This window comes from Mchenga conophoros, linkage group LG17 (genome assembly GCF_057382185.1).
Source record: "Mchenga conophoros isolate Kocher_MC1m ecotype Shallow Benthic linkage group LG17, M_conophoros_male_GT1.1, whole genome shotgun sequence".
NCBI classification, from domain to species: Eukaryota; Metazoa; Chordata; class Actinopteri; order Cichliformes; family Cichlidae; genus Mchenga; species Mchenga conophoros.
Genome location: NC_140542.1, coordinates 39,656,372 through 39,672,685, shown reverse-complemented (window position 1 = coordinate 39,672,685; position 16,314 = coordinate 39,656,372). Strand labels below are relative to the sequence as shown.

At 43.3% G+C, this 16,314-nt stretch overlaps 1 protein-coding gene across 1 annotated transcript; it reads right to left on the bottom strand.

Moving 5' to 3' along the window:
* Positions 1-5,226: 5,226 nt before the first annotated feature.
* On the bottom strand, positions 5,227-15,459 carry mknk2b (MAPK interacting serine/threonine kinase 2b). The gene is made up of 14 exons (XM_085251545.1): positions 15,325-15,459; positions 14,561-14,778; positions 14,058-14,148; positions 13,826-13,927; positions 13,633-13,730; positions 11,299-11,378; positions 11,100-11,173; positions 10,885-10,989; positions 10,740-10,795; positions 10,538-10,633; positions 7,322-7,516; positions 7,055-7,219; positions 6,913-6,953; positions 5,227-6,812 (listed from the first exon to the last, which is right to left on the bottom strand). Exons 2-14 carry the CDS (start codon positions 14,609-14,611, stop codon positions 6,536-6,538), a joined length of 1,431 nt encoding a protein of 476 aa, XP_085107671.1. The 5' UTR covers positions 14,612-14,778; positions 15,325-15,459; the 3' UTR covers positions 5,227-6,535.
* Positions 15,460-16,314: the final 855 nt, after the last annotated feature.

Here is a 16,314-nt window from a genome sequence, read left to right as displayed (position 1 = left end):
AGTGATTTAGTGGTCATTAAAATGTGTTCAGAATTTAAAAAACTAATGCTGATTCATATAAGTCAGGACACACTGCTCTCATCTATACAAGCTCCCTTTATATTTTACATGTATTGGTATCGGCAATACTGGCCCTGCAGTATCGCACAGCGCTACCAATTAGATCCAGCTCAGCTTCAGGTGTGCAGGAGCAGCATAATAATTGGCAGTCTTTCAACGCCTGAACCTTTGGCTGGTTTACTTTGCAAAAGTGAGCCACTCCTTATTTCTTTATACTTTGCATGGAAATAAAAAACAGTTGCAGTGATTTATTAAGATATGTGCAAATGTACACAGAAAGCCTCGATTATGCAAAAGAGTTTGAAAGTCAGTATTTCATATGAATCCCTTTATTCTTCAACACATTCTTACTTATTCTTATGGATAATAGTTTGGCTTTTAATTTTACATAAGCTGAAGTTCACATTATTGATTTTCTACGGCAAAAACATTCAACAAGCTCACTATTTTAAAATGTTTGCCCCATTGATAATGTAGATTTTTCAAAATTAAAGCCTTTTATTTAAAAAAAAAAAAATACAAATATTTTTAGGACTTGCAAAGTTTAGAGTGCTGATTACACTCAAGAACTGGAAGACTGGATTAGACTTTATAGGAAAACATCTGAAACAGCTGGGATGAGAAGCAGCTCGTGATCTAAAACATACCATTTTATCTTTAAAACATGGTGTGGCATGTATGGCTGCCAGTGTTACCTTGTCACTGATGTTTGCTGATGATGCGGCTGCCGATAGAAGTAACAGGATGAATTATAAAGTGCGCAGGGCGATGCGTTCTGCTCAGAATCACCAAAATCTGTAGAAATGCCCAAGAGCTTCTCAAGAAACGGGATATTACTCAGTGGACAAGAGAGTCACCTGATTTCAATCCAACAGAGCCGCTTTTCAGTTATTAAATACAAAACTCAAGGCAGAGAGTCTCATAAACAAGGTCTGGCAGAGCATCTGAGGGAGCAAACGGCATTTGGCAATTTAGAGTTCAGGCCGTCACTCACAGCAAAAGATTTTCATTCAAGTATTAAAAAATAAGCCGTACATTTAAGATTGTTAGTCTGTTCTGCAGTAGTTAATGCAAAATCTTTGGGTTAAACTTCGGTCACATTTTGATTGTTTGATTTAGTGTCCGCTGTGCTGGTGTCCAGAGCCAAAACTAGAGAAATAAAATGAGCCTCTGTCCAACAATGGATTTTGTAGCAGCTGCTGTAGAATTGTAGAGAAATTTCATCAAATGGATGAAAATGATAAGATCTAGAAATACTCTATTGAATTTGGCTAGTATTGCTTACACTTGTTACTTTGCTGTAAAATGCCACGAATGTGTCGGCGGCGAGAAAAATAACAGGGCGTCATGAAGGGCTTCAAAGATGACGCTTTTATTTCACCGGATTTATTGTAACCCCCTTCAGTGAACTGATATGCGTTGCTTTTCACACGGATATCTTTGTAGCTATGATCCTGTTAAAGATGAAGTGAAACAGGCAACTACTCGGCTCCATTATTTGTTATTATAAAATGCAAACCAGATGTCAATACAGAGCTGATTGTTTTCACAGGGAACATACCAAAAGCAAAAGTAAATGGACCGAAACCACGACACAAATATATCTAAAGATACACAAACAGACTTCAGCAGGCCCTGTAGCTTATTAATAAACATGCTCATATGATTCGTGTTAGAGAAATCCTTCCTTCTAAACAACTCTGCGCACGCACACGGTGCACAAATAACATCAACTGGATGCTGTTGAACGTTTAAATGTTGGGACGTGAAATTCCGTTATCTGCAGCTGATTAACCCCGCCTGCACGTCCCGTTGAAATGTTTTAACGGGACAGCAGGGGGAGACAAATACCTGCGCGGTGTTCCCGTGGATCACGCCATGTTTCCTGGACACCGCACAGAAAACAAACTGCTGTTGCATCATGCAGTTTCCTCCAGACCTCTGACGCTTTTTCTGCGCCGAACAAGAAGTTATGCAACAGTGTGAGAATGCGTGTGTTTTGGCCTCCGCTGATAAACCCACGCAGTGACTGCGTGAAGTCCTGCCAGTCCACATGTAAGGGGGACGAGTTAAAGCATCACCACGACTGCACGGGTGCTAGTTGAAACCCCCACCCTTTGATAATATATTTTTAATATATTAAAAAAGGGGCCTCAAACTCGCGGCCCGGGGCCACTTATACTGACGTGAAGAAATCTAATGCACAAAGTACTTTTACTGTTAGGGAGGATTTATCTGTTGTTGAGTGTGATGTTAAAATAAGTTCTTTAAAACGCCAAAAATGACTGAATATGAAGCCAACATGAGCAGAGAGCACAAACATGCCGAGGGATCGGCTGTGTTAGCTCAGTGAAAGAGCCACAAACTAATGTGTACACCTATGTCTGCATTATTAAATACGAACAAAATTAAAGCAGAAGTGATGCCACATGTGTGGCCAGGAAGAGAGGACCAGTGTGTTTATTTGGTAGTTCAGTGAAAGGCTTCAATTAGTTTACAGTTTTGTCTTCTCATACAATATTTGAAATTATTGTATGAGAAAAACAAAACACTACATTTCAGGAAATATTTGTGGGTTTTTTCTTGTTTGTTTTGTGGCCCTCCAATGAGACGACAGTGTCAGCAGGGGCCCACAGATCATTTAAGTTTGGTTGAAATCAGACATAAATATCACTAATAGATTGTAGTGATCATCTTATTAAAAATAACTGAGCATTAGTTTCACCGGCCTGATATAAACAAGAGATCTAAAGACACGACTGTGAATCAGGAAGGACATTTTTCACCTTTTAAGATCAGTTTTGACTAAATAATCGTTCAAGTAATCACATTAGCCAGTTCATTCTAAACCAGTTGCTGTAACCCTCGTTACTGCCAACCACACACAGACTCTGGAGACCCTTTCATCACACAGAACATTTCTTGTGCAGTATCATCATTTTTGTCCTCTCTCCACGCACATTTGACCAAGCCCAGCTGATAACATCTCTTGAGATATTTCCATCTGCACAGTTGACTAATCACGGGATGCCAGATCCTGCTGAAATCATACACTGACATGTTTCGTTAATTCAGCAGAAGGGATTTTGTGAGGATCATCAGGTGGCAGAGAGGCTGCAGCTCTTGCAGCAGGTTGCATCAGTCTGCGTCTGGCTGAGAAGAGCGCCTCCCCTCACCACTGCTGCAAGCGTGACTAATGTGTCATGAAACCACAGTCATATTTCCATGTGTGAGAAACATTTACCAACAGCCAAGGGCGTCTGACACGGCTCACGTTATCAGGGAGTGTTACTGATACTGGGATTTACAGCAGATTCAGCTGAAATGGCCTCAGCCTTGGCCCGAAGATAAGCCTTCTAGTTAATGTGAAACTACTGAGAGTGCAGGGAAAGTACAGGTCTTTCACTTTCCTGGTTTCAAGCAAAAACAAAAAAGAAAAAAGTGACAGGCCAGACGAGAATGTTGTTCAAAGCATTTTATTGCATTTATTTATTTTTTTTTAGAAAAACAATACAAAATTCCAAAGCAACGGTCATAAACGTTGCCTTGGGTGAACTGCAATCATTCACATGGTACAGTAAAGTGCTTATTTTAAATCAAAATACCTTGTACTACAGGATGTATTGGTTTGAAGCCACTTCCCATGAACACAATGGTCTCAGGGGCGATTCAGACAGTGTTAAAAATCAGGTGTCAACCCAGAGCCTGGACTGTATCTGACTGGCACACTGTGCTCATGAGAAGGAACCATTTAAATGGTCTGATCTGCCTTAAATGCTTTCACCTGCAGGCTACATTCAGATTGTGGGGAGACTGTTGGTACTATCCATTCGAATGACTGAATTTTAACACGACGTCAGCGACAATATACAAAAAGAAAGAAAGAAAGAAATGGAGGCTGAAGGATATCACTTTGTCCCCTTTCTCCCAATAAAAGGCAGTCGAAAGAAAACAAAAGCTACCGCCATTCGACATGAAATAGAAATGGTCATGACCCAGAAAACCCTTACTGTACTGGTCGGGATATTACAGAGTATGGCCACAGTGTGCGTTTGAGTATCCACCCCCATTCAAAGACAGGGACAAACTCAGTTGTATGAAGACCCCCCCCCCCCAGAAAAAGGCAGAATACTGATCTGTATATTTTCACCCCCCTCCCCCCACAAAGATTGCCTTGATCATTAGCTTAATGCTTTGAGATTACCAATAAGCAAAGTAGTTTCCAAAATGAAGAAACAGCTGCATACACATATTCAAGTAAGTCTTATTATAAGACATAAACCCTCATAACTATGCATCTGTAGAAAGGTATTCTTAGAACTATTACAGTGTCCTATTAACAGAATAACGCGTCATCTGACACCATTTCCAGAGTACCGTCGCTGCAGTGCTGCCGACAGGACACGGAGACGATCAGAAGTTCCCCACTTATCTCTGCTAGGTCGTGGATCATATGTTTCAATGTCATGACTTGAACCCTCTTTGGTGAAATGGCTACAGTGCTGAGAGACGTCATCGCCAGTCCATTACCTGTCAGTTTCAGAATGAGCTTTAACTTAATCTAATTAACGACAAAGAAAGATTATTGCCAACGCAGAGTAGGGAAAAATGAACATGTACCAGCCACTCATGGATAACTGCTCCAAATTCACCAGCAACTTCATACTAATGTTTTCTGTGTCTGAAATGTACCAGCCACTTTCATGTTTTACCACATCGGTGCTGGTGCCAATTCCCCACCCTGCTCACATATAAAAAAATAATAATAATAATAATAATAATAATATATATATAACACTTAAAAACTTGCCTTCACTGGGCACGAACGCTCCAGTTCAACTTAAACTTTCTCCATTTTTACCTCATACACCACATACTCAACTTTAAAAACTCAAAAACAAAACAAACATTAAAAACAACAAAGGAAAACATCTGGTGTTTCACCTGAACTGAACAGCACCTGCATGGAAAAAAAAAAAAAAAAAAATCTCCATAGAAAAGAGAAAAAAACAAAACAAAAAGAAGCTTATTAACAGCCATACAAAAAAGGATAAAAATAAAAATCAGTGTGGCACATTGACATGGAGTTTTCAAACTTGGAAGAAAAAAAAAAGTAAACTTTATACAGCTAAATGTCTGAAGTTTTTTTTGTCTTTTTGTGGAATGTTTTTCCTTTTTGTGTTTATTTTATTTTATTTTTCCCGTCTGCCTCTAACATTGAAAGAAAATTTGTGACATCATTCTGGGAGGGGCGGCGTGTCGTTAGAGACAACGTTGAGACCCTGAAGGACGAGGAGGACGAAGATGATGGTCCAAATAAATCTGATCAACAAATGACAGTCTGGTCACATTGGGCAAAATGTGCTTTTCAACCCCTTCACAGGAGTTTAAACTTTTACTGCCAAAATATTTAAAGTTAAATCCATAAATTGATCTGTAGAAAAAAAAACAAAAACAAATTCTGGTTGTAGCAAGGGGACGTCAAATTCTTTACAATGAAAGTAACACTGACCCAGTTCACTTGCGTAGCCATTTTAAGTACTGTATAATTAGCTTAATAAGCCAGATATACACGCTATGAGCTTTGGCCCCTCCCCCCTCCCCGGCAGCCATCAAGCATGACCAAGTCAAATCAATTCACTAGTTTTAGATTCAATTTAGAAGAAAAGGAAAAACCGCATCAACCGATGCAGCGGCAAGTCGTAGCTGGTCAGGTACAAACAGCCGTTGCCCTTTGAGCACTAAGTGCACGGCGACCGAGCTGGATAAGTGCGCATCTCAGACATTTACACAAGAGTCGGCTGTAAAGAGCTCATCTTAAACGGAGGGGAACAAAAAAAACAAAAAAGACTTTGAAGAGTCTCCAGCCAACGCGCCTCAGGCACAGACAGCACTGGCTTACAGCCCTTCCAACCCTTATTACACTGAATCCTTTCAAGACAGGAACAGCCTTCATCTCGGCATATTGCATAAGCTTGTACGTATGTGCAGATGGGCCATTCGTGCATATACATACAGGCAAAAAACATTCCAGATAACTTAATTCACAGTGGATCCAGTTGTAACGTGGGAGCAGCACAACAGGTTGTCCTTTGGTGTCTGAGCTTAGTTTCGAAGATCTATGTTCGGATTTCTTCTGAACTGAGTTTCATGAGGAAAAAAACAAACAAAAAACCAACATAACTTAGAAAATACTTTGCTGTCCAACGAGTCATTAACTGGCCCTCCTCCCCAACCTGGAAGTGCACATAGCTGTGTTTGCTATATGCAGGCCCTGTGCTGATGTGCTTCAGAAGTGCTGGAGAAGGGCAGAAGGCATTTAGAGGAAGGGCTGCAGGCAGCATCTCCCTTTACAGCTGGCAAGAGAACCTGAATAGCAGAGGGACCGAGGCCAGAGAGGGGCCAGAACTGAGGAGGAAGAGTCTCAGGGCAGTCGTGGAACAGGACTTGAATCATAACGGAAGGTCGGGAAAGTTCAGGCACAGTCTCCCACGATGACGAGGGGGGCCAAGAGCTGACGAAGCTCCGCGGCGGAGACGGGCCCACCTTTCGGCTGGCTGCTTCGCTGCCTGCGCTTGGCCAGCTTGGAGTTGGAAGGAGGAGAGAGGTGCATAGACGAGCCAGAAGCGGTAACAAAAAATTGGACTTCCTGCTGCTGCTGCTGCTCTTCCATGCCATCCTGTTCAGCCAGCTGCCGGTTCACAGCCATGGCCTTATCTGCAAAAACTGTAAGATCCCTGGCACTGCTGGTCCTGATGAGGAAAATGGGAAAAGAGATTAAACTGTGATCAAAGCAGGTATAAAGTTGGAAATGTTTATTGTCAGAGTGTCTTGTCGCTCTTAATTTCTCACCTCTGATGTAAGATGGATGTTGGCAAAGTGTCAGATGCACCCTGAAAAATCAAAGTCATGTTATTGGTTTTTTGTTTGAACAACTTTACTGTGATTTGCCTAAAATGCAAAAAAAGTGGCATAGTGGTGGATTCAGACTCACCCCCAGCACCCAGGGGTGCTGCAGCACCTGACTGGCACTCAGACGACTTTTGGCATCCCGGACCAGAAGTTTGGATATCAGGTCTTTGGCACTTGAGGAGATGTGAGCCCAGTCTTTTTCCGGAAACTCATATTTTCCTTCCTGGATGCTCTCAAATAAAGTGTTCTGTAAACAGATGCGAAACATTTGCAAATGTTACTTTGCTCTGAACTCACAAAGATAACGTAAGACAAACAAAACTCACGGGAATGAATTCATCAGTCTTACCTGGCAGGTGTGGCAGGGTTCACCTAATTCCCAGCCACAGCCGCCACCACAGCGGCCTACGAATGGAGGATAGCCACTTAGCATGATGTACAGAATGACTCCAAGACTCCACAGGTCACAGCGCTTGTCGTAAATTGTAGCTTCTTCACTGAAGGCCTCAACTACCTCAGGTGCCATGTACTCTGCTGAGCCACACTAAAAGAAGAACAAGAAAGCCAGTGCGTTAGCCCCAAGGGACGAAAAACACAAAGCGCAGCATGAAAGAGTTAAACCAGAGGAAAAAAGAGACGCTTTGCTTGGCTGCTGCCACATTCTTTCACTCAGCTGACACCTCGTGGCTCCGAGTGTGAAAGCTAAGGCCCCACTCTTAGCTTGTGGGGTGGGGGCAGTCTATGAGACAGTCGCATGATTATCTGCAGTAATGGGTTCACTTAATCTACAAAACTGCTCGTCTTAGTCCGTTGAACATTTCTTAGTTGGAACGTGCTATGAGGCAGGTTTGTGTGGGTAGACAGCGAGTGGTGACTCAGTGCTTTGATCACACAGCTGTACACAGCCCAGGCAGACTTTGTTGAGGGCAAGGACAGACTCAGCTCTACCAGCATGTTGTTATGTAGCTAGGAGAGAAATTAGGCCAAACCCCGAGCATGGAAAAGAGGATTGGCTGTCCTGCATACCCAGAGACTGGGCTGAGCCCTGGTCAGTTACATAACTTGAGAACACAAACAGCAAGTACTGTTTTAATAGTTTTAGGTGGGGAAAAAGCAGGTCGTTGGTTCAGCAGGACAAAGATCATGTTCATTTCTGAGACGCTTTAGTCCTTTTGTCATGAAGTCCCCCACATATCCTTCATTCCATCTGTGGGGGCACATGTTTACATTGAGCAGGCCTCCATTGTGTCCCAGTAACATAAACCAGCTGTCTGCTAACTCCACCTCCAGTTTTATGTAATGAAGTTTGCTGCACAGGAATCGCATTTCAGACAAAGAAAATCCCAACCCCCATGTTTCCGCCATCATCGAGTCTGGGGCAACTGCTTACACAGACAATCCTCCAGGATTCAAGTCAAATGCAGCTGCCGCACACACACACGCACTCTCTTTTTTGCCAACCAAGGTACTTTGAAACTGAAGACTAATGCAATAGTTGTGTTATCATAAACAGCTATCAAGGCTAATCGTGTTTAAAAGCTGCTTTACCACCCCTGAATCACAAACAAGTCAGGACATAGATAGCCAGTCCATGACTACCTGCAGCTGATAAGGGCTGAAAGAGGGCAGTCAAATAACAGTAATCGTGGCTCTTTGGCACAGACTTAAACATAAACTTGCATTTGTTCTTCCTGTGCTGTTGCACACCTTGCGAACTTGCAGTCACATCCTCTTCAAATCTTCCAGTAAGCTGCAGAGAGCTGTTAATCAGCTGCTGTTACCACAGGATTTGTCGGTATTGCAACCTGGGGCTTTCCTACGACCATGTGACTAGTCACACCATACCCACAGCACCGATGACACACCTCTGGTGTTTGTAAATGAAAGGATTACTAGGAGAGGCTTACAGGAAGAAGACTTGTTCTGTCCTCAAGAAACTGCACCTACCTTTATGACAGGTACAAACAAGCAGTTTCCTCAATTAAACAGACTAAACTGCTTGTGTGCAGTGTTACAGTTTCCAGCTGCTACATTTAAGCCTCGGCATTCGAACAGCCAGAATTACATCTCACTGGGCACATAGGTGGGCAATCACTCACGCAGAATTCCTAGTAAACTAAAATTAGTCTTTTTCCTAGAAGGGTCTATCTCGGCTCATTCGAGTCCCTATTTTCCCAGTTTACACCCAGTATAGCACCACTACATTTACAGTAAACCTGTAAATCATAAAATGTATTTGAGAACCATAGAACTGCGCTTCAAATGCAAAAGTGCATATTGTGCAACAGCAGTAAAGTGGTTACAGGGGGCCCAGAGAGAGTGCCAGTCGTGAGATGAAAATCATAACATTGTTCCTGTGATCAAGCAAGGAAAACAAGCCAGAGCGCATGAGCGGGCAGAGTTTGCACCTCCCAGTTATCCTCCCCCTCCCACCGGGCTATCCAATCACATCTCAGTTGCCATGTGTGGGGGGAGAGAGACTAAAATTTCTAGAACAAGCCTTATGCACAGCTATTGTATGAAGTACATAAAGAAAGCGCAGACCAGCACAAGAGTGGTTGGGGCCACTGGGCGGAGACTGAGCTGAAAGAAGAGGGTGTATGGGTTTTTTTTTTCCTCTCACCACACAGAGAGAAAGGAGAAATAAGCAAACGCTTGTGGGGGTTTTCACTGCGACTCCTTCATATCACAGGACACAGCCTTGTAAAAGTTATCATGTACCCTCCAGTGTTACATCCCAGGGCTATCACACCACCTTCTGTACTCCAGAGGCTTTTCTCCCATTGAACGAACACTTTAATATATTACTGGATCAACTTAACCCGAGGGAGATCCTGATTTAAGACTAAAGCACATGACACCTCTTGGCCCCAAACCATATCCCCTTCAACAAGTCCGGGGATGGGCCCACCATCCATTATTTCTGTGCAAGGAAGATGAAGTTACCAATGCCGAAAGCCCCCACCCACCAAACCACATTCCTGAGGGCTGAGCTGCCATCCTTCACCTGCTCTGGTCCATCTATTCAGCACACTAGATAAGCAGCAGACAGAGCAAGTGTTGACACAAGTAGAAAGCTTGCCAGTTCAACTTTACCACTCCTCTGAGGTTGAGGGTTTCCTGCTGTTCTGGACACTGTTCAGTGGTAACGCTTTGTGTTGTGACGACAGCCACAAAGTTAAACAATCATAACCCCCAGACTCAAGCTCATGACCCCTCAGTGTTTGCTATTGATTAGACATCAACGGACATCAACATTAAATAGACAGATATGCTTCCAAATGTTAACACACTGAAGTATCCAGCACGATAAGAGGAACATAAAATTTGGCACATCCAGGAAGCAATCCATGCCATTTCAGAGAAACTGCCCAGCAGTAAACTAGTGTAAACATCAGTTAACCCCACTGAGGACTGGCCAATGATCAGCCAGGTGAGACTTGATAAACACATTTACAGCCGCTTTTATCCACAGCAAGAAAACAAATCACTATGTCACGGTGTAACTGATTAATCTGTTCCTGGATCAGCGATTTAAAAAACATTTTTTGGATGAGTAACTTACAGGAGTGAGGAGCTCAGGGGTGGAGATGGGTGAGCTGTCACTGTTCAGCTTGATCCCACTGCCTAAGTCAAAGTCACAGATCTTGACCGGGCATATCTGAGAAAAAGAGCAGATTTTAACAAAAGGCCAGCAGCAGCTTTATCAACAAATCAGCTGACCTCTGAAACACGTTTAGGCATAAATATCTCTGCAGTAAACTCACCTTGTGTGCACTCTCACAGAGAATGTTTTCAGGTTTCAGGTCTCTATGTGCCATTCCTAAAAACAAAAAGATGCCTGTTATATCCATATTTAATTTGAAACTGTGAGCAGTAATACTGCTTGCCATTTTGTTCAAATGATCTTACCCTTGTTATGAAGGAAATCTAGAGCACTGGCAATGTCCTGCACCACGAGACCGGCCTCCTGCTCACTGAAGTGCTGTCTCTTGTGAATGTGTTCCAAGATTGACCCTAGGAGGGAAATGAGAGTCCATTAGCTCCATTTAAAAGCTAAATGCTTTCAAACACACTCACCAAAGCAGCAGAATTTCTTTGTAAACTAGCAGCTGTAATTTACTAACCTCCTCGGAGCTTCTCAAACACCAGGTAGAATTTGTCTTCCTCTTCAAAAAACTCCACCAGCTCCAGGATGTTTCTGCAGAAAACAAAAAGGCACCGAGTCATTTGAGGTCTGCAGTGTGATGATGAATAAAGGGCTTTGTGACTGCCTCCATACGACTGTCAAGTGGCTTTAGTTTTGTCAGAACAGCAGAAAGTTACCTATGGCCCTGGCACTGGTAGAGCATCTCAACCTCACGGAAGACACGACTGCGGCTGTGACCCGGCCTTTTCTCGATTATCTGCAACAGAAAAGCACCAAAGCTGAGCCCACTTTGTCCAGAAATAGCCCATTTTCAGCAGAACTTTGTGTTTTTATACAGAACAGGATGGAGGACAATTCTTAAAGTGCTTAGTATACATATTTGTGGGCATGGCAGCCACTCTCTCACTGCACCACAAACCCCACTTGTGGCTGTGTTTAACAGAAAGCAGACGGTATAGAGCTCACTATACAGTCCATATGCAGTCCCCTATAATGAGCTTCCTTCCAACGTTTTCCTGCTTGCCAACCTTTATCCTACCCGGTGACACACTTGCAGAGATAGTTTAACCTACTTTCAGCACTGCCCAGCATACCAGAGACAGAGCTGAATGAAAATAACAGCCCCCAGTCTCTATGTTTAACCTTTATTCACAACCCATATGTAAATCTTAAGGAGCCATAAGTGTTCCCTTCAAAACATCCCATGACCTAATCCAAAATGTTTACAATTATCAAAACTGCTCTAAAAATAACAGAGCTGCCGGGAACTACAGCAGTGAGGGCCACCAGCTGCATAATGCTGTGCCAAGAGAGACAGAAAGATAGACTGCTGACACCAAAGCAAAAAGCCTGAATTTTCCAGCTCTGGTCTGTTATTGTGTGCTTGGGAGGCTGTGCATGCTTCTCTTCCTGGTAGCTGGATTACAGCTGCTATTGAAGCCCACTGGGGCCAGAGCTGCAGTATGTGTCTAGGATTAATACACGGACAAGAGGCCTGTGAGCAGTCCAAAGCCTGTGTACTGTTCCAGTCTGAGTCAGCAGGACAACAATCAGCTCACCCTCTCCTGCCACAGCAGAACTCCCACCCTGGTAGATGTTTCCATACAGAAACTATAAGGTTGAAGAACGCATTGCAATCCCAAATGGGAGGACACTATTTTTAAAGTGGTAGATTTAAGGTCGCTTATCCAAATTGCAGCTCGTGAAACATCAGCCTGCTGAAAAGCGAGACCTCACTGCAGGTTCTAACATCAACCCAGGCTTGTGAAATAATAGCTTTAAACAGGACTTGTTTGGGAGCCTTCAGACACACGCTGCTCGGCCCTCTGTGCGTCTATGGATGCCTGAAGCTTTTGTTGCGTTTGCAACAGAGCCCGCACATGCACTTCACCCCCCTACTCCTCCTGTGTCTAGAGAGGGGGAGGGGAGAGACGGGACATCTGGCAGGAGTAGTCTGAGTCCCCCTCGACTCCCAGCAGACCGTCCTACCTCCTCCCCCAGGACTGCATAGTCCCAAGGGATCCATAACAAATCACTCTGGGACAAACTAACTGATCAGTCACATGAGGATCTGTGTACAGCACCTCTGAAATATTAATTAGGAAAAAAAATAAGATATGGACACTTGCACTAAAGAAGCAGCCTTTAACTCAGACTTGATCCATACATGAACAAAATCTGGGGAATAACTAATTAATGTTTATGTCCAATGAGCAAATGGGATTTCAAAAGAAAAAAAAGTGGATTATTTAAATTTTTGCACACTTCAGCAAAAAAATAAATAAATACATAAAAATTTCACAATGTTTTGCTCCTAAAACAAGGAAATGACTTTGTAATAAAAAAGGAAGTCCCCGAGAGTTGAACATGTGCATACAAGTCCTCACGCCATTCAAAAAGGAAATCGAAAAAGTAACTGTACAGAGTGAGAACAAAGCAGTGTAAACACACCGGGTCACAACCCTCACCCATCACCCCTCCTTCCTTTCTGTGGGTTTTGTTTTGGCACAGCTAGCAGCACACAATGTTCTCTGTGCAAGCTGTAAAGAAAGGGGGAGGGTATATCATTTCCAGCTCTCTGATTGGCTGACGAGCTAGAAAAAGAGAGGGGGGGCGTGTCTACTAGCAGCAGCTAGTCTTTTACACAAAAAGTGCATCACTAGGCACAACAGAGGAAAGTTTGCAGAAAACCACTACAGAGAGCTGAACTGAGAGAAAAGATAAAGAGGCATCCTGTCCCAGACCAAAACTTTCCTCAAAATTTCTCAAGAAAAAGACGTGAAAAGGAAGCACAATAGAAACACTGATGCAATAGCCCAGTTTACTTATATTAAATTCCTCTCATGGCTCAGAGCCTCTTCACACAAAGGAATTTCATTACGTAATCCAACCCTCTAACTGTAAAGCAGCCAAACAGAGTCCTAGAACTCTAGCATCTCCTATAGGAAGGTTTCATTGACAACAATACATTAAAGCACACTGTATCCACTGAATGCGTGGCAGTGTCTTACCTTTACAGCATACTCTTTATTGGTGATGAGGTTGATGCATGTTTGCACTCTGGCATAAGCACCCTCTCCCAAGACCTCTTCCTGCAGTCTGTAGACATCTGTGGCAAAAACAGCAAGTTAGCAAAACACAATTACATGAAGGAGAGCAGCTTATACAGCTGTTTTTATAACAACTAGGAATGAAAGCTTTTACCCTCGAATCTTCCAGAGAAACTGTCAGTTGCCCGGCAACGCTTTTTCTTCTTGTTTCTCTTCTTGGCATCGGGGATGTCAATAGGCTGACTGGAAGGCATGTCTGTCAAAACAGGAGTGCCTACATTACCATCAGCTATTGATAGAGGAATGCAAACAAATCCCAAATACTGAAAGAAACTAGGGGGAAGTTTTACTTATGTGAATTATACTGAACTAGTCATAAAACTCACCATGTCTGGGGGAGGAGTCAAAATTAAATGATGAATCGATAAGATGGGATCCATTTTTAGTGAAGTCCTCTGATTCAAAGGGATTTTGCCCCTATGGAGTAATAACATGTTTGTTATGATGTGCAATCTCAGTGAACCAGTCAAGATGAGAGCATCTATTGTCAGTCATAACACCTACTGTGACTATAAAGCCAAACTAGACTGAGAGGCTGACACATTTTGAATAATCGCTCATATCTGTTACACCAACACAAGAACGTCCCAAGGCCATAAGGATCTTTCTTGGTCATCTTTCAACTATTAGCTGTGGCATACTCGAGCCATACATTCATCAGCTGCATGTGCCCAGCAGGAAGTATACCATGTTTGTCAGCCAGAAGATGCGTTTATCTATAGCTAGGTGAAGTCCCTTCTCATATATGTTGCCAAACGTGCTCTGATTACAATCTTCCCAAAAGGAGTGACAGGAGCTCGAGCTATCCCTGGATAGAGTTCCAGCTCACCTTGAAGGAGCGGTGGAATCCAGTGACTTCGGCGATCTTATTTTGCACCATTTTGCTTCGATTTGGTGTGTGGGGGGGTTCCGATCAGGATATGCGGCGGCAGTGGTTTTTGAATCAATTTGCACTTCTCCGAAACAAACAAAATCGTTTCAGAGAGAGACGCAAGTGATCACACTGCGCTAGCTGGTCAGCTTGGTGCGGCGCTTTAAACGGGAGCCCTGTTGACGACACAATTTGAGACCCCAGCGTTACAATCCAGTGTAAAAAAAAAAAACAAAAAAAAACACACAACACCTAAACTCTTCGTGTTTTCCAGATTGTGGACGATTAACTAAACGCTTAGGCAAACAGCAGGCTGGCTCATCTCTGTCGCGTGCGCATACAAACAGAGCGCGAGAGCGCAACAGCTAGCATTCAACGTCACTCCCATTTAGCTCGCCCTTAGGTTAGTTACAGACAGTTAAGCACGAGGACAGATCATTAAAATCATAGCAGTTTGGCTAATGAGTAAATATATCTAGAGGCCATGGTTAAAACGGTGAAACCGCTACAGGAAGGCTACCAACACACACAAAAACACATCTCCAGTCAAAATGTAACCCACAAGTGCAAACCAGTTGACAGTTACATCAGAATTAACTTTAACGTCAGACAACAAAGATTAGCCAGTGAGCGTTAATACTGCATAGCGGTTCCAAAAACAGCCATTTCGCTTTTAAATGGCAAAACAAAGCCGCAGCAGCCTGCTTTTTCTCCTTACTTACCCCGTTGTTAATTTTTATAGCTCCAGTGTTAGCGTCGTTGCTTGACCCACAGCTTCGAAAGCCGCAGAGGACGTCAAGGGGGGATACGACTGATAGTTTGTGCGTGGAAGGTGGTTGAGAAGAACGAGTGTGGGTGTTTTTATAACCTCCCGTGACTCCGCCCTCCCGAGGAATGCGTCAGCAGCCCGCACTGATCGCGTATATTCGAGAAAAGGCTATTGTGGCAGGGTACCATTTCGTTTTGTTGAAGCGTTCTTCTACTTCTTAAGGGAAAGAACGCTAAAGGTTATTTAAATATGACACACAATAAGCACAACTTAATAAGCTCGGCCATTTAGATTATGTATTATATTCTCGTTTGAACTCTAGACCATATTTTAGGATAGAGACTTAAGAAAAAAGAGCACCGTACACGAATTGGTATTGAACCAGTCAGGTCTGTTTTGTTTAGGAGGGGGTAGGGCCCCGAGGCGGGACTTACCGAAGAACAAAACGAAAAAAAATACACGCACGTAGTCACAGTCAGCACGTCCCACCGCTGTTTTGATGGAAGAGGATGTCGATGGAGGCCGGGAGAGATAGTGCAAAGTGCAGCAAACCAGATCTGCGAGTTTACACCGTCCCGATCACCTCATCTGTTTATGCTGCTGTCGCTGTACGTCAAAGGCACACTTTAATTATTAACTCGACTTAAAAACAGAGCCAGCCTTGTGTTTTTTGTGAATACATAAATAAGCAGTGCAAGTTACTAGCACTGCCCCATCTTTGTTTGCGTCAAAAACTCTCTAGTCTACAATTATAATGACTTCACTCTCACACCAAGGGATGAATGACCACGGGCAGGGTTTTCATCGAAAACCAAGGTCTTAGTCACGGCACCCAGCTCCCTCTCAGAGACTGGGCCGGGGCCATGCCCTCAGCTTCTGCGGCATATCACTGTGGCGCATGGTCTCATGCAATGTTGCGCGATACAACCAGAACGGCACCACA

Coding starts and splice junctions, on each gene's coding strand:
- mknk2b (XM_085251545.1), bottom strand. CDS start 14,611: ATGGTGCAAAATAAGATCGCCGAAGTCACTGGATTCCACCGCTCCTTC. Junction 10,990..11,099: donor GTTTGAGAAGCTCCGAGGAG/GTTAGTAAATTA, acceptor TTTCCCTCCTAG/GGTCAATCTTGGAACACATT. Junction 6,813..6,912: donor ACATCCATCTTACATCAGAG/GTGAGAAATTAA, acceptor TTTCCTCATCAG/GACCAGCAGTGCCAGGGATC.